This window comes from Asterias amurensis, chromosome 19 (assembly GCF_032118995.1).
Source record: "Asterias amurensis chromosome 19, ASM3211899v1".
Lineage (NCBI taxonomy): Eukaryota > Metazoa > Echinodermata > Asteroidea > Forcipulatida > Asteriidae > Asterias > Asterias amurensis.
This window is the reverse complement of record NC_092666.1, coordinates 7194114-7218213: the sequence shown is the minus strand read 5'-3', so window position 1 is coordinate 7218213 and position 24100 is coordinate 7194114. Positions and strand designations below refer to the sequence as shown.

The 24100-nt window shown below is 36.6% G+C and overlaps 1 protein-coding gene across 2 annotated transcripts in view; it reads right to left on the bottom strand.

Annotated features, from left to right (window-relative positions):
• LOC139951264 (roundabout homolog 2-like) overlaps positions 1-24100 on the bottom strand; it is a 127106-nt gene that overhangs the window by 101956 nt on the left and 1050 nt on the right. Inside the window, exons 1-2 of one of the 2 annotated variants that reach the window (XM_071950061.1) lie at positions 17876-18184; positions 11760-11896 (exon numbers count right to left, since the gene is read on the bottom strand). In XM_071950061.1, the coding sequence (XP_071806162.1) occupies positions 11760-11823 (64 nt within the window). In that variant the 5' untranslated portion in view covers positions 11824-11896; positions 17876-18184. Of the gene's footprint in view, positions 1-11759; positions 11897-17875; positions 18185-24100 lie in introns of those variants that run through there. The other variant, XM_071950060.1, reaches the window with a different exon arrangement.

Below are 24100 nucleotides of genomic sequence, written 5' to 3'. Positions count from 1 at the left end.
AGTAGAGGCCCATTCACACGAGCGCTGCAAACGAGGGTCCCTGGTTAAGGGCGCCAGCCGTCTGTCACCTTTACCGCGTGCGATTTTTTAGCGAGCATTCACACGACACACACACACACTCATGTAAACATACGTCCCTCGTTTGGGTAGGCTTGACTGCATGGACTAAAGTCTACAAGCGATTACAGTTAAAAGGAATAAAATAATACAATTTCATTGAAATCAATTTCATTTTAAGTCACATAAAATGTAGAATATTTTACAAACATTTGCGATAACGTAACTCTCATCCCGGCGGCCGGCGGGAAGGGGGTTACGTTTTCGAAGCTAAAAAAAGAAAAACACGATTCAAATAGCTTTTTGGACGTTAAAAATGCTACATTGTTGAATGGAAATGCTTTATAGATATGAAGTTATTGATGACACATACCAAATAATGAATTAAAACATCGAAAAGCTTAACCAAATGACGTATTCTGCTTCCGAATGAACGATGTTTTTGATTCAAGGTTTGAGCTTGTCTTGAAATGCAGCGATCCAGCAACGTCGAGTCATGTTCGAGTCGAAGAAAAACACAAAATTTCACGATTCAAATTGAGTTTTTGACGTTAAAAACGCTACATTGTTGAATGAAAATGTTTTGTAGATATGGAATTATTGATGAGACATAACAAATGGTGAATTAAAACATCGAAAAGCTTTGCCAAAAGACGTATTCTGCTCCCGATTGAACGATGTTTTTGCTTCAAGGTTTGGACTGGTCTAGCATCCGGCCACAAAACCCACCAGCCAAACGATCGTTGTCCAGCGTTGAGCAGATATACATCACGTGTATGTACATGTACATGTATATGCATGCTATAGTTCGCCCATTTCTTCCTCCATAGTTCCACACGTGTCAACGCAGCGGTCCCTCGTTACGATCGCAGGCATTCGGTTCAGACGATGGCTCCCCATGATTATAACATCGATGCGATTTTTTGGAGGAGGTCTCGATCTGTGTTATGAACAACACGGGACCCAGGTAATTTCGTAACATACATAGCATTCACACGACGTGGATTTGCGATTTCATAACATCGATGTTATGAAATCGCACGGGACCCTCGTTTGCAGCGCTCGTGTGAATGGGCCTTTAGTGGTTAATATAAAGCATGTGGTTACACATTAGCCAGGCTAGAGGTACACAGCGAGTAACAGCATGCAGCATTCACCTTCAATCATGTCACACTGCTACCACTTTGTCTGCACGTGTGTTTCATTGCTTGGTGGTATGGTATACACACCAAACCAATCCAAGGTTCTCTTCAATAAACAATAACAATGCAAGATGATAACATCACTCTCCCCCATCTTGGTGGTAAAACCCTGACTAGTACATGAAAAACATGCCGACATCATGGAGGTAGAATTGGAAGTATTTCAAATAATGTAGGACTCATACTTTGAAGAAATTGTAATTTGTACAATTACTCACACCCTCTTCTGTATAAAACTGTCAAAATGTTTGTCCCAGATCTTCCAACGTTCTTTAAGATAGTAAAGTGTACACTATATCTTTTGAAAACAAAATTAAAGGCAGCATATATATTATAGGCTAAAATAGCAATGCAATTTAATAACAACAATGCCTGTTTGAAAAAAATGAAAGACAACATAAACAGTTTATTATAGCCATTTATGCAGTTTTCCTTGGATAGATGAATCCTATTGCCATAACATTTTCAATTTGTTCAACATTTTGATGTTTAATGTATATTTGGTTTGCGGTAACACCATGTGTGTATCTACTTGCCAGGTAGAGTCGTTCTTAGAGAACTGTCTTGCTTTATTCTACTGCCACGGAGTAGATAATCGGAGGTTCGGGAGACTTCTCAGTTCTGAAAAGAACTGTCCTGCTTTTTAACTGTTACCAGGACGGATGGTATAGAAAATAGACAGGACTACTACTGTAGCTTACAGGATCGTAATTAACTGTACTGCCGCGGAGTAAGTTCTGAATTGGTCTCAACGTTTGGACTAGCTTGCTCTAGTCATCATCAGTCTCCTGACAATGACTAGAGCAAGGAAGTCATAACGTTAAGACAGTTCTCTAAGAACACTCTACCTGGCAAGTAGACACACACATGGTGTTACCGCAAACCAAATATACATTGATACCTCACCATGCAATGCCTCAAATCCTATATTTTGATGTTTGTTTCCACAATATTGTACTTTGTACATATATATTGTACTCTCTAGTCTATCCCCCAACAGTCGCATGGAGGGTTAAGATAATTGTAGCCCTATGTTTTAACATCCATACTCTAATAACAAGCATACAATAATTTTGTGTTTCTACACATTCCATAAAATTTCAGTTGAAAAATGTTTGGTTCAGGTTATGCCTCCCCTGATCTCCTGGGCCTGGTTAGCAGAGCAAAATGCTATGCAAAATGTGTCGTCAGTTGTTACTCACAAATGATCATTTGCTACTCAATATTAGCATTCTATGTGCACAAAATTTGTTCAGTTGAAATATTTTGCTATGCAAAAGTGCTGCATGAAATCTTTCATTGTTGTGGGTACATGGTAGTCTTTTACCCTTCATTGTAAAGCAGAACTGTGTTTTCAGATTTTAAAATGGCAGTCTTTTATTTTCCGTTGTACTCTGTGCATCTCGCCAACATATTGTAAAAAAACAAGTGTTTGTTCTTCACCTACATGTACATGTACATGCCAGTGGAAATCAAATTTTTATATTTTCAAAAAAATAAACACCTACAATACAATACTGCTTGTGGGTACAAATACAGTAGTCAGCATGGCCCAGAGTTTTGGGGTATGATTTACCACAAGGGCAGTGACTTAAACACATAGGGTAGTCACACCATGACATCACTCAGCAGGTATGTCATTCAACACCTGCTTGGCACCAGTTGGCTTCACATTTACCACTAAAACGTGATTTATTCCTCGATTCACCATGTTTTACTACCACTTCCTTGACAAAGTTATGCAGGCCCTGGGGTTATATGGAGAAATACACAATAGATCACGGCTCTCTCTCTCTCTCTGCATCAGAGATCATATTTTCATTAACAATATCAAAAGGTGCTTGAATTTTTCTGAACTGTCCGTCACATCAAAAACAAATCGTTTGCGATGAAGGAATGCATTAACAAGCTAATAGATATAACGTCACAAACAATACACGACAAGAAAACAAGAAAATAACGACCATTTAATAGTATTTGTTCATCAGCTACAGTTCAGTGTAACTTGTGGACAATTTTACCTCTCCAGGCAAAGGTTGTCACCGCCAAAAAAAAGAATCAAAGTGTACAAAGAAAAAAACGCAATTTTAAAGCCATTGGACCCTTTCGGTACAGAAAAAAAAAAAAAAAAAGCACAGATTTACAAATAATTTACAGGGTTTACAGAAGGTAATGGTGAAAGACTTCTCTTGAAATATTAGTCCATGAAATGCTTTACTTTTTGAGAAAACGGTAAAACAATATAAATTCTCGTTAACGAGAATTACGGATTTGTTATAAACACATGTCATGACACGGCGAAACGCGCGAAAACAGGAGTAAGTTTTCCCGTTATTTTCTCCCGACTCCGATGTCCGATTGAGCCTAAATTTCCACAGGTTTGTTATTTGATATAGAAGTTGTGATACACGAAGTGTGGGCCTTGGACAATACTGTTTACCGAAAGGGTCCAATGGCTTTAAACCACAGAGTCTTTCTCCAAACCACTACTATCAGAGAAAAATAACAAGTCATCCACACTTTACACATTGCTTTCCCATTATGCAAAATTTAAAACACAGTTCAGGCACTTCATTCCTGGCAGTCAAAGACTGATCAAAATCCATGTGTTATTTGAACTATTTTGTAGGTGGTGAAAGAAACTTGAAGTCTACGTACATTTTTTTGGTGTAAAGATAAGTTGAGTCCTGAGCAAGCTGGAGTGTTCAAATCTCATCATAAATTTTGATGAATTGAGTCCAAATTTATAAAAACGTTCCAGCACATCCGACATTAAAAAATTTGACCTTCCGCTTCTCAAATCTTTTGCCATTTTCCTTGAGTTACTGGAGCATTACTGTACTTTGATTTATAAAAGTACACTGTGTGGAGTTTGTGACAGCTTTTAGAACTATAAATTTGGTTTCCAATGAGACAGATCTACATGTCATATTCTCCAGTCAATCCACTGGCCTCCTAATCCAATATGAAACAGCTGGTCATTTTAAAGGCAGTAGACACTATTGGCAGTGAAGATTTCCCTTGTATAGCAGAGCAAAATGCTATGCAATAAGTGTCAGTTGCTAGTCAAAAATCATCATTTGCTACTCAATATTAGCTTTCAGTGAGCACAAAATTTGTTCAGTCAAAATATTTTGCTATATGCAAAATTGCTGGATGAAATCGTTCTCTGATATATTGGTAATTACTCAAAATAATTATTAGCATAAAAACTTACTTGGTAACGAGCAATGGCTCTAGAGCTGTTGATAGTATGAAACATTGTGAGAAACGGCTCCCTCTGAAGTAACGTAGTTTTTGAGAAAGAAGTAATTTCTCACTAAAATATTTGAATTTGATTTTGAGACCACAGAATTTGGTTTTGAGGTCTCAAAATCAAGCATATGATATGAAAGCACACAACTTGTGCGACAAGGGTGTTTTTTCTTTCATAGTTATCTCATAACTTCAACGACCAATTGAGCTCAAATTTCCCCATGTTTGTTATTTTATGCATATGTTGAGATACTTCAAGGGAGAAGACTGGTCTATGACAGTTACCAAAGGTGTCCAGTGTCTTTAAAACAGTACAAAACTTAACACTGACTTGCTCTCCTCATCCAATTCTGACACCCTTGCTGTAAATTATAGCCCTCCATCCCAAGGTTTCCTTGCAGTCTACATTGTCCTCAAAGATAGGGTCATCAAATGACCCCAAAACAAATTTCCACCTAAAAGCTGACTTGTTATAAAGATGGTAGCAAGCATCCTGCAAAATTATTTTGTCTACAATGTCCTTGTTGATTAGTTCGTAAAAAGGAAACATTTGATTCTGAAAATTGTTTGTAAGATTTCTGATGATTGGAGTTTGTTTGGAATGCGCTTGGTACTCGGTGTCGGATGAATTTGACATTTGTGTAAAAATATTTATGACAACTTCTGGCTGTTTCACTGTATTCAGCTGAAGACATCCACAGTAACTTTTATTGTTCTTTATAATGTTGCCTAGTGCATGACCAGTTTTGGGGGTGAAAACAAGTAGTAGTTTCAATGTATAATAGGTCCAGGTGAAACATGATTTGGACACTGATATTTCAAATGACAGAACAACATTTCAGGTAAATACTCTTATGGTAAAATGGCACTTATTGTATTACAGACTGTCGGTGAAAATTTGTCTGGTTCGGAAAAACAGTGTGGGGTTTTTTTCTTTCAAAACTATTGATTTTTAATCAATTTTTGCGATTTTCCAGATGATTTGTTTTCACCAGATCGACAGGTTCATCTTATGAAACTTGTCCAAAGATGACATATTTTGGCTTCGCAAAAAATCTTCTTTTTTTTACAAATGGGAACTGTTCAGTAACATGAGACTTGAACATTCAAACCTCTGCTACAAGTCAAGTCCGTTTCTGACTTGGCAAGAAATTATCTCTGGCCGAGGGTTATATAAAAGTACCTCAAACTCTTCCCGGCATATCATGCTTTATTATTGTCTGCCTAACAATTTTTTCTTTGGGTATTGATTACTACGTAAGTATAGAGTATTGATGCTTAGGATCTTTGAACTTTGGCTAAAAATAGTAAGCAATAGGAAAGTAATTAAGGTTAAAGATCACACCACAATTCTTGCTGAAGGCACTAACGAGAACAAAAACGATAACGTTAAAAATGCACGCCCTCGATTGGTTGAATAAGCATATGGGCATATTCTGCGTGGAGCAATTCAACCAATAGAATGCATTCTCTTTGCATCGTTGTCGTAATCGTTTTTCGTTATTGCTGCAGTGTGACTCGGCCTTAACACTTAAAACTATAATCTCAATAATATATAATTATGTTTCTAAGATATCCAAGTTCTTGATACTGTGTTATCGTATAGGATCATAACATAGAGCAGTTTAAGAATATTGCAGGTAGCCTACCAAAATGTAGTACACACTTTTTAAGACTAGGAAAGCCCTGTACCCGTACCCAACCATATGAATTGAAAAAAACCTACAGTCATTAAAACCTACAGTCATTGTACAAGCGACAAAAGGGTACTGTATGGATACATTGTGCACCGAGACAGGCCTTGTAAAAAATCTGCAGCTTAGCAGACTACAAGCACAACATGTTAATTTATGCAGGCTACGGCAGTTCTTCTGGAATAAATACATACGTATGGACATTGTACGTACTAATTTAAATACAAACACATCCTTTTATTAAGATGATGATAAAGACAGCCATTTGGATGTTAAATGTAGCGTATACTTGTACGGCATTAGGTCTGCTCTATATAGAGTGATACAGATACCTCAAGGGTATGTACAGTAAATGGATGACTCATTCACTTATCCTAAGCTGTAGATCTTGCCATCACATCAAATGCAGAAATCATACAACTGTACTGCGCACTCTAAATTATCCCTCCAACAATCGTATAGTAAAGCACGGTTCAAAAGGTCTTGCAGATGAGGAAATTTAGAGGACATTTTGAAACGTCACACCTTCATTGGATGCTGATTATGAATCGCATACAATGCATCCTCAGGCTACATGATGTACTGTATGTTCATGTTACATGTACTGTATTTGATGTTTAAAACAAATTTGTATGATTCCTGATCTTACATTTAGACAACACAGTATGTCAATTGTCAAATGAAAAAAAAAGATTTTACGGCAATACTCTAATGCTAAGATGTTGTATGTAAGAACAAGCTAGAGCTTCTACTACACATGTATCCAGACATGAAGCAAATTCCAACAGAAAACTTCTCTGAAAAACAACCAGTTTCATCGATTTGAAATTAAACGATCGCTCTTCGCCGCTGCATTATGTCGTTGGTTTATTTCCCGCTCTAGTAAATTTTTCTTTGTTCAACCCCAAATTAAGCATACAAACTACAACATGACACATTAGATATACCAATCCATATATTACATCACATAAAAACAAGTGTATAGTAACGCCTTTCCTAAGAGAAATTCATAAAATATGTAAAAAAATTATTTTGGTTTACCAAGCAAGTCACTGTACCCGACATGATTAAAATTCCTTCCCAAACAGTTTTCCCGTGTCTCATTTGGTTCACTGGGCTAGATGCAATCTGTATTCCAATGGCTGCATAGATTTTATACTAAGGCTGGTCCGTAACGGCGACTTCGGCTACGTCTATGACTAGATCAGCGCGTCTGCCATGTGCTTAAGAATAGCCAGACGCGCGCAATCTAGCTGTAGCCAAAGTGCCGTTGTGGACATGGCCTAAGTCTCTTGCAAACCACGGTTCTCCTAGCCTTCACTCAAACTAAACCTAAAATACTCTGGATGTTAGTTGCTCTGGAGCTAATAACAAAGTATTCTGAAATGGCACGCCTGGATTGTTTACGCATATTTCCAAACTGTTGGTGGGTGCGTTACCCTCAGGCCAATGGTCAGGTTAGAGAACATGTTAGAAAACATGATAGAGAATTATTTATCAAGGATGATTCAAATATATTCATAATGTCTGCCTAATTATTTTCAATTTTATTTGTTTATTTATTAAATTGGGGGGGGGTGGGTGAGAGGGATCAAGGTGAAGGTCTAAAAGCTGTCTTGACATTTTGTGATTTTTCTTTCGCTGAAATTAACTAGAAAACTAGGGCCATTCTCTTGCATGGCACCTAATCTCTTTCACTGAATGCATATTTTCAAGAGCCCAACTAAGAGCTTTAAAAATTCACATTGCCTTACAAGTTTAATGTATTTGTATGTTGGGATCATTTGCATACGAGCTACATTAAATTGACACACTGTCTGCGCATTCATGCTTAAACCATGGAGGTTAAACCAATTGCATGCACACTCACGCAGGCATACCATCTTCTTACAAACTTTAAAAAAAACACGTTCACACAAAGAAAACACTAAATTTGACAGTTTCCACTCAATAAAATAGTGCATACAAAACTGTTTATGAAGCTTTAATATTTACATGACCGGCTGTCCATTTGCTAGTTCAAATAACTATAGTCTTCCTTTCATGTTATAAAATAACAACAACCCCCCCCCTTTAAACCAGACTTTGACCAATCAGAGTGTATTTAAACTCTCAAAGGTATTTGTAAATAATACAATGTACTACGTAGGCCTTTAGTATGTACTATGTAGGTCCTTACTCAGACATCTATTTTTATACTGCAATGCACTGGCGCTAGTCCTTTTTAGCAGACTTGGCTGTATACAGTACAGTGCGCGGTAACAGAAGGCGTTTCCTAGCACTGTCACACACCAGGCATTGTCTACTATGGTAGTATGACCTCAGCGCACATTGTGCTCAATTTGCTTTGTAACACAAAACCCTACAAAGCTTTGGTCTTGCGGTGTGGATTACGGACATTTAATAGTCTTAAGTTTCTCCAGGTTAATTTGATTTCAAGATAATACACACTGCATATTTCAAGTATGCAGACTACTGTAACGTGAACATCAGTTGACTTAAATTGCCTAAACACTTCACACCAAAGGAATCCTTGTTTCAACCAGAGGTTGGGTGTTTATCATGGTGGTTACAGTTTTTACACAGTACACACTGGGCCTACATTTAAACCTGACACTTTATAAGTGTCTTTGTGTACAATGGGATTAAAGGATTTGGGTACCCTTATCACAAAATGTCCACAGATTTACATTTAAACATACAGGGTTTGACGATAAAAAAAGAAAGCTAAGAATCTAGAAAGCTCCCCTTATTTACTGAGATGCTGTAGTTTTTGAGAAATCTTTGAACAAAAACAAGACACAAAATAATATTTGTCTCAGTGAGACAAGAATTATTTACGCACATAAAAATGTATTAACCATGGTATTATACCATAACATACCATAACTGGTTAATACGTTGTTGCTAAAACTGAGATGAAAATTATTTTTGTGACATTGTTTTACTCATTTCTAAAAAACTACAGCACCTCAGCGAGTAATATTTTAAGGGAAGCTTTCTACTATCACTATCTTCAAACTGTATTGCTTAATGTAAATCTGTGGACATTGTGTTTTGTGTTAGAAAAAAGTACAGCCCCTTTAAATACCTACTCCAATTAAGAGCATCAACCTGTCCATTTTCCGATAGACATCCCCGATGGCTAAGGAGATTTAGAGGTATTGTTGTACATGATTTATGATTTTGACATCTGTCATGCTCATGTACATAGGCCAACATTATTAAAAACTAAGCAAAATTTCACAGTACACCTGCCAATTGAGGAAGACCTGCCTAACAATTTTCTCAATTCAATTCACTAACACATTTCCTCAAATGCCTGAACTACATGTCCTTAAGGTAAATAAATAATGATAGTCAATTTGATTCAGTATGATAAATTAATAATATTGTGTGTTTTAATAAGATGGAGCTAAAGACAAGTTAATTGTACCATTGCAATGCGCCTCTCTTAATATTTATGCTTGAGTAACATCACAATTCTAACCCAAAACGAGGCTATAGGCGCAGCCTCTGTAAGTGGTGGCGGACGTGCGCCTAAAGCCTCATTTTGGGTAAGAATTATGACGTCATGCATGAATATTTATAAAGAGGCGTATTGATGTCCATGTGGCAAATGTACTCTCATTGTCTGCTACTTTTGGAGTAAATATCATCTTTTATATAGTATAGTAATAGTGATAACTTATAGTGTAAACGTCGCAGGCAGAAAAAAAGTTTTAAAAAGAAATCTGGCTTTAAGTTGACTGCGAGGAAAGACTCTGCTAAGAATGAAACCTCAGGCTCTAAGTCTCGCGCGAAGTTAAAACCTTGGGGGCAAGTTGGTCCCAACCTTAGTCAGTTTTACTGTACATGCACATAAAAAGCGCAAGTATATACAGAAAGTAGTTTATGGCTACGAAAAAATATGTCATATGGTTGAGAAAGACAAATTTATCAACGAATAAAGTATGAAAGTAAATTAAACTTCACAAAATCAATGAAGAAAACCAGAGAATAACTTTTGAAATCGGTTTCCAGTCACCTGTAACCAATTAAAAGAATTTTGCCCAACTAACGTTCATCATCAGTCTGACGTTCATGTAATATCATTCCACCAATTATAAAATGAAATGGTTGCACAAATTCTGACGCGATTCACAGATGGGACTCTAAATGATAATCCTTTAGACATCTTTAAAGTTAGCGTAGTGTTAAAGACACTGAACACTATTGGTAATTGTCAAAGACCAGTCTTCTCACTTGGTGTATCTCAACATATGTATAAAATAACAAACCTGAGAAAATTTGAGCTCAATCGGTCGTCGAAGTTGCGAGATAATAATGAAAGAAAAAACATCCTTGTCACACAAAGTTGTGTGCAATCAGATGCTTGATTTCAACACCTCAAATTTTAAATCTGAGGTCTCAAAATCAAATTTGTGGAAAATTACTTCTTTCTCGAAAACTACTCCACTTCAGAGGGAGCCGTTTCTCACAATGTTTTATACGTACTATCAACCTCTCCCCATTACTCGTTACCAATTCAGGTTTTATGCTAATAATTATTTTGAGTAATTAATTAATGTATCTCATAAACTTAAGGTGATGGAAGTGTTTGGTTTTTTTTCGTTTTTTTTTTTTGCATTTGTTTGAGATTTGCACAGTCTATGACCACAAATTAATTTGTCGGGAAGTATTTTCTTGATGTTCCTTGTGAACTCTAAACCTTATTTTAAATAATCATTCAAACAGTTGCTTATTTTTTTTCTAATGACTGGAAAAAATCATCATACATACAATTTTTTTGATTATTTCTTTCTAATAAGACCAGGAAAAGAAATCATCATCCTCCTGAAGACGAGCAGAGTATACTATTCCAAATGTCAAGACCCAACCGGCTCTTTTCAGAGCAAACACTCACCCTTAGAGATTTACACATGGTTGTACTCGCAAGTTAACTATTTATTTATAGTTTCTTCTTATCATTCAAATAATTGATTATTTCTTTCTGAAGACCGAAAAGTGGGCGGAGATATTATGGCATGTCATAAGATGGCATGTCATGGAGGAATAAGAAGACGATCTTATTCCTCTGTGGTTGTAATGAGGACACACATCTTCATTGTACGCCTCCCTGGAGCAATGCAAAGTGCCAACTCCTTATCAATAATGCAGTGGAAGATGAATCACAGGATGGCAATTGACTTATCTTGTCCATGTTGACCCCTTGCACGCTCGCCACACGCTGCGACTGTGCCACGCTCACCATTTTGGTGGGCAATGGGTTTTACATGTAAACGCCCCGTTGCCTAAGATGCAAACACTTCACTGAATAACGCACAGTGACACTGACCACCAAAATGGCGCATCCAAGATTATTCTGATGATGACGTCAGGAATAGGGTCAATAATGTGTTCAACTCCTGCGAAACATTCACGTCCAAAACAGCCGTGTGAAATCAAAATTCGTTTCGCGTTCGCAGGAAGTATGAAGCAGGCTTTACTTTCAACATTTGTCTTGTCCTAATACTAAAGTAATAAGTATCAATATTATCAATTGACTTACCTTGTCCGTATACAGCAGTGGCACCAGTAGTTACCAGACACAACCATAAGTAAGGTATCATCATGATGAATGTTGTAGACGCTACCTCTGCATTCTAGCCTGCCATAACACCAACAATGTCAGATCATCAAACAAACCTAGCAATCAATCACAATAATGAGTACATGTTATATTAGTGCAGCAAACAGTGATATCTGATGATAAATGAAGGAGTAATCAACTAAACAAACAATGTTACAGTCACACTAAAGAGAAGTAGGACAATGTCCTGGCACAATCAAAACTACAAAACAATAACGCATTTAAAGACATTTAAATCTTAAAATATCATACAACCAACAATGTCAGACCATCAAACAAACCTAGCAATCAATCACAATAATACATGTGGTATTGCAGCAATATGGTGATCAATGAAGGAACAATCAACTAAACAAACAGTCAATTTTCAATTACAGTCAGTTACTGTCACAGAGGACAATATGACTGGCACAATCAAAACTACGAAACAATAACACAATTTAGGACAATTTAAAGTGGTTTATTCATTTAGTTTATTAGATCTGCAACTACATACACACAGCACATCTTACATAAATAATTTATACTAAGCCACAGATGGTTTATGAATTATGATATAATTTACATGCACGGAGATGAAGGAATAAATTTGCCCTTAAAGGGCACACATGCATAATTATTGAGAATGTACATGTACAGTAAGATCGTTGTAATAATCGTTTCTTTATGCAGTATCATTGTTTCTCCGTGACCGTACATTTACAACATATCTCGGTGGTTCTCATTTCTCCAAAATAGAAGTCGTGGAAGGTGAGAAGGACATATAATAAGAGTAACTATAAATATAAATATGAATAGTAGACTTGCGGGTACAACCGTGTGTAAAATCTCTTTTGAGGGAGTGTTGGTTCTGAAAAGAGCCGGTTGGGTCTCTTGGGTGCTCGTCTTCAGGAGAATGCTGGACTACTGGTGGTGGTTGAGCTTATGTATGGCTTTAGGGATGCACATATATGGATATAATGTTTCCAATCTGATTGACTTGCTTTTAATTGTAAGCTGTTTGTTCTGATTCATTCATTCTTCCCTACAGAAATATTTATGGAATAAATTATCTTGAGTAATGTAGCTGCTACCTTTTTTAACGAATGACACAGCAGTGCAGTAAAATAAGCTAAAGTAGTACAGTAGTCCCAGCCGATTTTCTACACCTTCCGCCAGGGTAGCGTTTAAAAAGCAGGACAGTTCTTTTCAGAACTGAGAAGTCTCACGAACATCTGAAAAATCTAATCCGCGGTAGTAGAATAAAGAAAGACAGTTCTCTATGAACAAACTCTACCTGGCAAGTAGATACACACATGGTGTTACTGCAACAGTTGCAGAAATGTTCCTGAATACTGTGTGTTTTTCCCTAAGAGTATACCATCAAATTGCTCATGTTTAAAGAGGACTTTGACTTCAAGGTTAAAGGAACACGTTGCCTTGGATCGGACGAGTTGGTCAAAACAAAAGCGTTTGTAACCGTTTTTTATAAAATGCATATGGTTGGAAAGATGTTTCAAAAGTAGAATACAATGATCCACACAAGTTTGCCTCGAAATTGCGTGGTTTTCCTTCTACTGTGCGAACTAACACGGTCGGCCATTTATGGGAGTCAAAATTTTGACCCCCATAAATGGCCGACGTGTTAGTCGACGAGGTAAAAGGAAAACCATGCAATTTCGAGGCATGTTTGTGTGGATCAATGTATTCTACTTTTGCAACATCTTTCTACCCATATGCATTTTATAAAAAACGGTTACAAACGCTTTTCAAAGACCAACTCGACCGATCCAAGGCAACGTGTTCCTTTAAAATGTACCTGACATCCAACCTTATTTGCTAATTAATTAGCACTATGTTAAGTACTTCCAGACTTATTATTATTATCATTCATCTGATCACAGTAAGCCTCTTGAACCATCAATACTACTATGTAATTAAGTGCGCTATTCTATGCACCGAAACCTTCAACCATTCAATTAACTGCAAGAGGCACTTACTGCAACAAATAGATTACTCAAAAATCAATGCCATTATTTTGTAGTGACATGTAAATTTACGACGGTTATAAAACAGACATTCATTCAGGTGTGTTGAAACTGTCAGAGGAAGCCAGCCTGGATGCATTTGTTGGATTGTTCGTAAAAACCACTGATTATTTATTATTTGTGTTTTAAATAAAGCATCATTTTTTATAAAAAATAATAATATAATATCGAAGTCAACAATGTACTGAAGGTGCTTAATATACACTACGTTTTTACAGAAAGACAGGTTATTTACACACAAAAATATATAATACAGCACATCAAAACACACATTTTATAACATAACAACTACTTTAAAAAGTTGGTTTAAAAAAAAATGGTTCTGTGTCTCGATCTGCGGAGTATAATTTTTCAGAACTTTTCCGGACCTTCTGTAATTTTTGTGTATTTTAGAACATATCGTCGCCACATAGACTTCATCCTTCAGTATTAACAAATTTGACAGGAAAAAAAATGTCAATCAACAAGAAGTGAAAACATCTTACTACTGTTCCCTTCCTGCATTTAGCTCCAGTCCCCAAAAACTCAAGGCGGTACAATTTGATTACAGTTCTTTATAAATTAAAATTTATTTTATTTTCAAAATAATTTCTTTTATACAAGACAAAATTGACAGGGGGAGCTGTGTTAGAATCTTGATCCTGTTACTTCACATCTATGTTTTCGGCTTGCTAAATAAAACAGTTAGCAATCTGCCAGAGAATTATAAACTTGCAGTAGTGGGTGCTTGACAAAAGCCTGGTTCAATCATACTTCCTGGGAAAGCCAATGCGAAGTGAATTTCACGTAAATTTGACGTCACAGCCCTGTTTTTGCACTGAATGTTTCGCAAAAGTTGAGCACAATTCAACTGCTGGGAATTATTTGTTGCAAAGTAGTGATGTCAACGTTCGCATCGCATTCACAGAAAGTATGAACCGGGCTTTAAACACCACCTTAAAAGGCTGCTCAGTCCATTCACTGTGTATCAGTGGCCTCAGATAACACCAATCAAATCATGTCGTTAAATTAATTCAAGAAACCTACATGTACAGGTATTGCTAAAATGGTTAACACATGAGTCACACACACAAAAGGACGTATTTTCATTAATTATTCAAACAAAAAGAGGTTTTCCTGTTTGTAATTTATCAGTAAGACAGAAGGGTATTGATAACTACGCTACTTTAGAGGGAGCTGTTTCTCACAATGTTTTGTATTATCAACAGCTCCCAATTACTCGTTACCAAGTAAGGTTTAATGCTATAATTATTTTTAATTACCAATAGTATCCACTGCCTTTACCAATGAGTCACAGACATAAAAAAAGGACATCTTCTCATTAATTATTTAAACAAAAAGAGGTTTTCCTGTTTGTAATTGATCACTAAGACAGAAGGGTTCATGTATTGATACTTATACAAATATTGATAGTAAAGTCTGGTTCATACTTCCTGGGAATGCAAAGCCAATTTTGATGACAAATGCCTGTTTTTGCGGCAAATGTTTCAGAAGAGTTGATTAACTTGTTACAAATTTGTGACTTTACTATAAAATTTGTATCGCATTTGCAGGAAGTATGAACCAGGTTTTAAAGCCATTGGACCCTTCCGGTACAGAAAAAAAAAAGTTCACAGATTTACACATAATTTACAGGGTTTACAGAACGTAATGGTGAAAGACTTCTCTTGAAATATTAGTTCATGAAATGCTTTACTTTTTGAGAAAACGGTAAAACAATATAAATTCTTGTTAGCGAGAATTACGGATTTGTTATAAACACATGAAAACGCGCGAAAACAGGAGAGGGTTTTCCCGTTATTTTCTCCCGACTCCGATGTCCGATTGAGCCTAAATTTCCACAGGATTGTTATTTTAAATATAAGTTGTGATACACGAAGTGTGAGACTTGGACAATACTGTTTACCGAAAGTGTACAATGGCTTTAAGGTTTTAAGGCTACATGTACATGTTTGTCTGTACTGTGCTGGCTAATGGCAGTGGCTACAGCTGGGATGCCAATTGAAGCTACTGGCCATAGCCACAGCTGAAGTCACACTGCATAATTCCCCTTCAATTTGCTCACTGTATAATGTAATGCACTTACAGTAATTAAATTTTTCAATGGATACTACTGGGTAGTGTGCAAAATGCAAGTTATTATTTGGCACCAAACCTCTGCGATTGTATGTAACATTTAGTTGCAACTATAAGTCTTAACCCTTTCTCCTTTACAATTATTGTACCATCCCATTAAAAAAAGACAGTGGGTTAAAAAATTGTTTTGAATTGAAGGATCTCAAGAACAGGCTCATGTAACAAAAGAAAATACTTCAATTAAACTGTTAATTTTGAATTGCCTAACTTCTTATCAAAGCTTGCTTTTTTTAGTCATCATTGGTGCATTGAAGTATAAGAATTACTTACTTTTGAGAAACCTGTTAATTTGATAAATCACATTGAGAAAGAAAAAAAAATTACAATTCCGCATTCCCTTTTTTTCAGAATCAACCATCTCACTGTAGTACGTTAAAAAGCAGGTCAGTTCTTTTCAGAACTGAGAAGTCTCCTGAACAATCCAATAAATCTACTCCGCGGTAGTAGAATACAGAAAAGACAGTTCTCTAAAGAACAAACTCTACCTATCAAATAGATTACACACATGGTGTTACCGCAAACCAAACATGCATTGATACGGATGCATGCACAGTGCATCTATTTATCCATCATATATATCAGCCGTCGACATGCTTTTTGCAATAAATACAAACAGTACCAACCATGTTTGTTTGAAAAAAACTGTTGGCGGACAGCAGAAGTAAGACTAAAAAGAATGTATCAACTAACAAGACACTGTATTCAGAGCATAAACCTTATATCCACAGTCCAACAAATTGTTGGCGGACAGCGTAAGACCATCTATGATGAATGTATCAACTAACAAGACACTGTATTCAGAGCATAAACCTTACATCCACAGTCGGAGAGTGAGAGAGTGGGGAGAAGGTGAGTGGAGGTCAGCAATAAATTGAACAGTAAATAAAGAAGTCTGACCTACTTGAGTAGGTGTTAACAGACCTACAGACATCAACTGACTAAGCCTGCTAAAACCCACATTGCTAACAAGCACAAGAGGGTAAGCGTGCAAACTTTCCAGTTATGTACTTATACTAAGGACTATGGATATTGTCAATGTTTACCATGGGTTAATAGAGTTAACTTAGAGGAACACGTTGCCTTGGATCGGGTCTAGTTGGTCTATGAAAAGCGTTTGAAACTGTTTGTTGTAAAATGCATGGTTAGAATGATGTTGTAATTTAAGTAGAATATAATCATCCACACAAAAATGCCTCAAAGTTGCACGGTTTTCTTTATACGTCGTGAACTAAACACTGGCACGCCATGTTTGGGAGTCAAGTTTTTTACTTCATAAAATGACCAGGCGACCGTGTTAGTTCGCTAGGTAAAAGTTCCAGGCATGTTTGTGTGGATTATTATATTCTACTTTTATCTATCTAACCCTTTTTGCATTTCATAACAAATGGCTTCATCAAGCGCTTCTCAAAGACCAACTTGACAGATCCAAGGCAACGTGTTCCTTTAAAGGCAGTGGACACTACTATTGGTAATTACTAAAAATAGTTATTAGCATAAAACCTTAATTGGTAACGAGTAATGGGGAGAGGTTGATAGCATGAAACATTGTGAGAAACGGCCCTTGTGAGATTACTTCCCTATGAAGTAATGTAGTTGTCAAAGACAAGTAATTTTTCACAAATTTCATTTCGAGACCTCCGATTTAGAACTCAAGGTCTCAAAATCAAACATTTGAAAGCACACAACTACGTGGTTTTTTCTTTCATTAATATCTCGCAACTTCGACAACCGATTGATTCCAATTTTTCACAGGTTTGTTATTTTATGCATATGTTGAGATACACCAACTGAGAAGACTAGTCTTTGACAATTACCAATAGTGTCCAGTGTCTTAAATATGGTTAACCTAATCTTACTACACTAGAGTCTTACCTCTATTAAGATGGAAGCCATTTAACATAAAGTAGAAAGTACACAGGAGAATGTTGTTATAGTTCCCAGAGCACTCACTATTCTCCACCACACAGTAGCAATATATCCTTTAACTAAACACTACACACCAAGCACAAGCAATAAAAAACAGCATTTCCCATCAGTGTCGAAACATGTTGTTTTCCTATAAAATAGCCAGGTACAGGTAAATAAAAGATGACTACCACCACCTACAATGTGTAGTAGATGGAATCTTATATTCCTGGTTCATAAACCCAACACCATTGTACCATTTGTAGCCACAGAGCATTCTTTCCCCAACCAAGGCTGTAGTTCAATACAGCATTTGATTACAGACCTGACAGTCAAAGAGGGATATTCCATTAACTGTGAGGGGGGGAGGTGGTTTGGTTTCAGACACTAGGCCTATATAAAAGATGTTGATTACTCATACCTCATCCCTCTTGGTCATTTTGTTGAGGCATGCACACTGAGTGGACCACCAACATTGTTATTGTGCACCCATAGTCTAATTAACTGCATGGCATTATAGATTACATTACAATAGGGGCTTTTACTAATGACAAAAAGAGTATTAATTGATTGAATGTGGGTTAGTCACAACAGGCTTTTGTCCTCTTGATGGTATTAAGAAGTCTTCAATGTAAAAGCTGCTCTACTTGACGTTTATCCAAGCAATAGCCCGCAATCCTTCACCTGTAAATGGAACCGGAAGTAACACCTACCTTACTAATACTAACCCTAGAGCAAGGACTATGAACCGCAAATCTCACCATTTATAAAGATTCCATACAAAAACATTTGACTAAGTGTGAATCAGTCACAAAGCACCTAAAAATTAAGCTGCGGAATCTCTAGACATTTTCAAAACCAACTCAGAACGCAATTGTTCAGCGTTGCTTATGATGGATTTAATCTGCAATTAACATATCGTGTCATACGATGTACCACAATGTAGAAGGTTACTAAGGGCATTATGGGGGCGTTCACAATTATCAACAGTTTCACAAGCGTACAAACCGAATACTTTTTCAATGCCCCCTCCCCCCTCTGAAAAAGTCTACAAAGGAAATTTTGGGTTTTTCTCACACTATTTTTATTCGATGGCCCTGTTTGTTACGAACACAGATTGATAAAAGATATAAAGAACATACCGGTAGTACACATGTTTTAAAAACAGATTACTAATGCCATATTTTAAGTGCAAAAGGGCCATTAAGGTATGTTTTTATGGTTCAACATTTTGTTTCAAAAACCTGAAAGCAATGTACTGTATATAACAGACAGCAGCCTACGATTTGTACGCTTGTGAAAATGTTGATAATTGTGAACCGCCCCTCAGATAAAGCGAAGCAACCTTGGTCATCATTACACTACCAGCAATCTACAACAGATTGCGTTTGACAAACACTTCTTATTATCATTATTACTATTGTTAATATTATCATTTAATATTACTATTATTATTATTATTATTATTATTATTAATATTACAATCATTGGGTAAGTAAACATCAAACAGTGACTTATAGAGGGAATACAGTTCATACAATACAGTTTAGAGAAATTGATTTTTTTTTCGTATTTTTAATTATTTATTATTATTTCCTACGCGGCCTTTTTTTTTTGCTGGGCACAACAATAGACACTCAAAGATCCAAAATGGCATCTTCAAAAAATGTCATCAGGTGTCAAATTTGAAATTTGAACAAATATTTGCAATATATGTTCAAATTTTGTATGATTTATTACATATCAAATGCACATTTACATAAATTCTAACTAGTCTTTTTGAGACATAGTGGAAGCTATAGTAGGCACTGTTTGGTTTTAGAATACGTACAATGTGTACAATGTAAGGCCCATAAGGACAAATTTACCCAAATCTTATTAGAGACCCTGGACACTATTGCCAATTGTCAAAGACCAGTCTTCTCACTCGGTGTATCTCAACATATGCATAAAACAACAAACCTGTGAAAATTTGAGCTCATTTGGTCGTCAAAGTTGCGTGATAATAATGAAAGAAAAAACACCTTGTCACACGAAGTTGTGTGCTTTCAGATGCTTGATTTGGAGACCTCAAATTCTAAATCTGAGGTCTCAAAATCAAATTCGCAGAAAAATAACCTCTTTCTCAAAAACTATGTCACTTCAGAGGGAGCCGTTTCTCACAATGTCTTATACTATCAACCTCTCCCCATTACTCATTACCAAGTAAGGTTTTATGCTAATAATTATGTTGAGTAATTACCAAGTGTCCACTGCCTTTAAGTGTCATAGAATTGTTTTTACCATAAATACTGGAGGATCATACCTCCATGGGAGGATGAAGTGACAACAAAATCTCAAGCCCTAGAGACTAGGGTCACCTAGCCTTAATAACTGACCCTCGGGTGACAGGGTCAGTTTTGTTTTTGTCAAACACATTTACGAATCAAAATTAAAAAGGCCATCACTATTAGTAAAATTTAATATAGAGAAATCAAAATATTAGTAAACGCATTCAAGCAACTGAACAAACAAGTATTGGGCATAATTATAAAAATGTATTGTCAAATCAATCTCAGTTGAACAAGTCAATATTATATACAAAATATTGATAGGCAAAGGATAAAGGAAGCCCACCTTAAGCCCAGGTCATTTATCATGGTCAACACAGTTGGCCATGGTAAAGTGTAGGGCAGACAAAACAAAAATATAGGCATTCCTAACACGTAACACTGAGAGAAAAGCAAATGATTAACAAAAATAACTTAAAGCTAGATTAAAAATAGACAAACGAACCAGCAATTGTTGGGCCTAAACAAAATATATTGTAAGCCCCTTAAAACAAAATATATGTAGTAAACAAAATTTATTGTTTTTTTATTACACCCACTTGTATTTCATCTTAATCAGTAAAGCAAGCTAGATGCATGATTTCTCTAGCATTGTGTGACTTCCCAAATATTCAGTGGGTGTCCATAACAGTGCTTTAAAACAGAAACAAGGAGACCAAATCAAAAGGATCATTTCATGGTAATAACTAATGATAGGCCCTACTGATAGTATCTTTGTGAATTGTACAAAATGGAATAAAAAAAATAAAAAATGTTCAGACAAGAGCATCTAAGGTTTTCAGCTCAACATTTATATGAAAAGTATTTTTCACAAAATTTCTACAATTTTAATAATGCAAGGTTTAGCCGAACTCATCGCTCCCTATCTATGTATTAAACAAAGCTGATGATGACGTCATTGTATCCATTCATTTGTTCACTAGGTTTGTTGATGAGTTGTGCCCATCTAACCCTGTCCCGTTTGAGAGAGATGAACCGCATCAGACCAGTTTCAAACTCGATGGATGATTTTAAGGTCATGCTGAGGCTTATATTCCTGGCCGCTAATAATATAAACTGTACACTGAAAGTTTCTGGAACAAAAAAAACAATTCAGATCCAGTACTTTGGCTTAAATGTGTCGTGCAGTCTTATAGGGGGAAAACTTATGCATACAACTACAAAAGTATACACAGGCCTGATACTTCACGGAGGCAACTGCCTTCGTTGCCCCTTGTCATTGCCTTGGTGCCCTTGAAATGCCCAAGTAGAAATTTACAATTTTCTCATAGGGTGCCCTTTGCCAAAGAGAAAATGCCTTGGTGCCCTTGCCCTTTCAAAAACGAAGCATACAGCCCTGTTAATACAAAACATTCTGAAATTAAAGGAACACGTTGCCTTGGAGCGGACGAGTTGGTCATAACAAAAGCGTTTGTAACCGTTTTTTATAAAATGCAAATGGTTGGAAAGATGTTTTAAAAGTAGAATACAATGATCCACACAAGTTTGCCTCGAAATTGCGTGGTTTTCCTTCTACTGTGCGAACTAACATGGTCGGCCATTTATGGGAGTCAAAATTTTGACCCCCATAAATGGCCGACGTGTTAGTCGACGAGGTAAAAGGAAAACCACGCAATTTCGAGGCATGTTTGTGTGGATCATTGTATTCTACTTTTACAACATCTTTCTACCCACATGCATTTTACAAAAAACGGTTACAAACGCTTTTCAAAGACCAACTCGACCGATCCAAGGCAACGTGTTCCTTTAAAAAACACTATGGGGAATTCAGTTTCAATATTTTTGCTTTTGGACTGGGTGCAGAGTTTGTTTACATTGTACATCCAGATGCAAAACACAGATTGTTGTGTTTGTGGGGGCAAAGTTTGCCATTCATGCAAAAGTTTCCTAGATAGGTGCAAACTTGTCATTTAGGACTTCCACTATTTCTCCATATTTTCTCACAATACATGCAGCTTATAAATGTTTGAGCTTTGAAAGGTCAATCCAGTGCCACCATTTGCTCAAAAAGTTCTTTAAAAAGAGAATTGCTCCTTGAATTGTTCCTCGCTCCTATAAAAAGGCTGGAGACAATCTATTCTTCAATGCAGCTCCTAAGCTTTGGAACCAACTGCCCGGTGACGTCAGAGAAGCAGTGGCTACTTTAGTCTTCAAGCGGTCTCTCAAAACGTTTTTGTTTCCCACTGAGTGAACTTGCTATGTTTTCTACTTGTTATTTTGTTTTTCTTGAGAGGCACTGTGTGCATTGTAGAGCGCCATAGAAATGTTTACTATTATTATTATTATTATTTAAAGCTCAAATTCAAGTGAAGTGTACTTGAAGTGACCAACAATTACATCACTCTCACATTCAGTGTCTTTTTGCAATGCAAACAGTAGAATAACATCTTGATGTTAGGGGGCCCATCCCTCATTAAGAAAATGAGCGAGGGAAATTTCAAATTCAATTTTGTGATAACCTCATTTTGAAACAGGTTGGCCTATAGTCCTCATTTGATTGAGGAATAATAACAAATCTCTAACCTCGCCTTTCTTTCAGGGCAATATTCTTCAACATCCAAAACATGATGACATCATTCTAAGGAAAATAGGACGGTATGTATGGGGAATTTTTAATCCATTCCTGACTTTCAATTATAAATATTTAATAAAAACCGCCTAAAATCAAAACATGTTGACTCCAGACAAAAATATTCCAGACAAAACATTCCTACATGGAATGTAAACACACAGACATTAGTTGTTGAAATCCAATGACATCATGTTTGTAAGATTGGAAACCTTGCATGGTGGGAGTAGAGGCCTAATCAGGTGAGGTTTGCAGTTACAATCTCTTTTGAGTACCGTAATATCCTGTCGATGAGACGCTCGGCGGACAAGACGCAGGACCCTAAAATGACCCCAACAAAATTAAACGTCAACAGACAAGGCGCACCGTCACAAGGCACACCAATGTTTTGGGGGTCTCAAAAGTCAAATGATAAGACGCGTCTTATCCGCAGGAAAATAGGGAAAGTGCTAGTTCTAAAAAGAAACTGGTGGTTGACAACTCTCTCAACTTTTCGATCAGTATGCTCTGAACGTCTTCAGGATGATGATGGACTCTGTAGGGCTTGAATTTTACACTGGACCACCGTCCCAATAACTCCTCAATAATGTTGGCAGCAAACCTCACCTCAAGTCGTGTTTCCAAGATTTCCGCTCAACGGTAGACCCATTTTTGTCAGAAAAATGACTGCTGAGTCACACTGCAGCGATCATACGAAAAACGATAACGACGCGTTGGTTGAATTGCTCCACGGAGAATACGCCCACGCTTACTCAACCAATTTCATATTTAAGGCAGTGGACACTATTGGTAATTACTCAAAATAATTATATAAGGATAAAACCTTTCTTGGTGACGAGTAATGGGGAGAGGTTGCTGGTATAAAACATTGTGCGAAACGGCTCCCTCTGAAGTGCCATAGTTTTCGAGAAAGAAGTATATCTTCACGAATTTGATTTTGAGACCTCATATTTAGAACTTGAGGTCTCGAAATCAACCATCTAAATGCACACAAGTTCGTGTGACAAGGGTGATTTTTTCTTTCATTAATATCCCGCAAGTTTGATGACCGATTGAGCTCAAATTTTCACAGGTTTGTTATTTTATGCATATGTTGAGATACACCAACTGTGGAGGCTAGTCTTTGACAATTACCAATAGTGTCCACTGCCTTTAAGCTGTTTTAGAAGAAAATACTGCTATCAACAAATTTCTATGCTACATGTAGGCACAAAGTTAGTGCGGGCAGAAGTCCAAAACAATATTATTTTGACTGGGAACAGTTTGGAGTTCAACTCATGAAGTCAGTTGTTT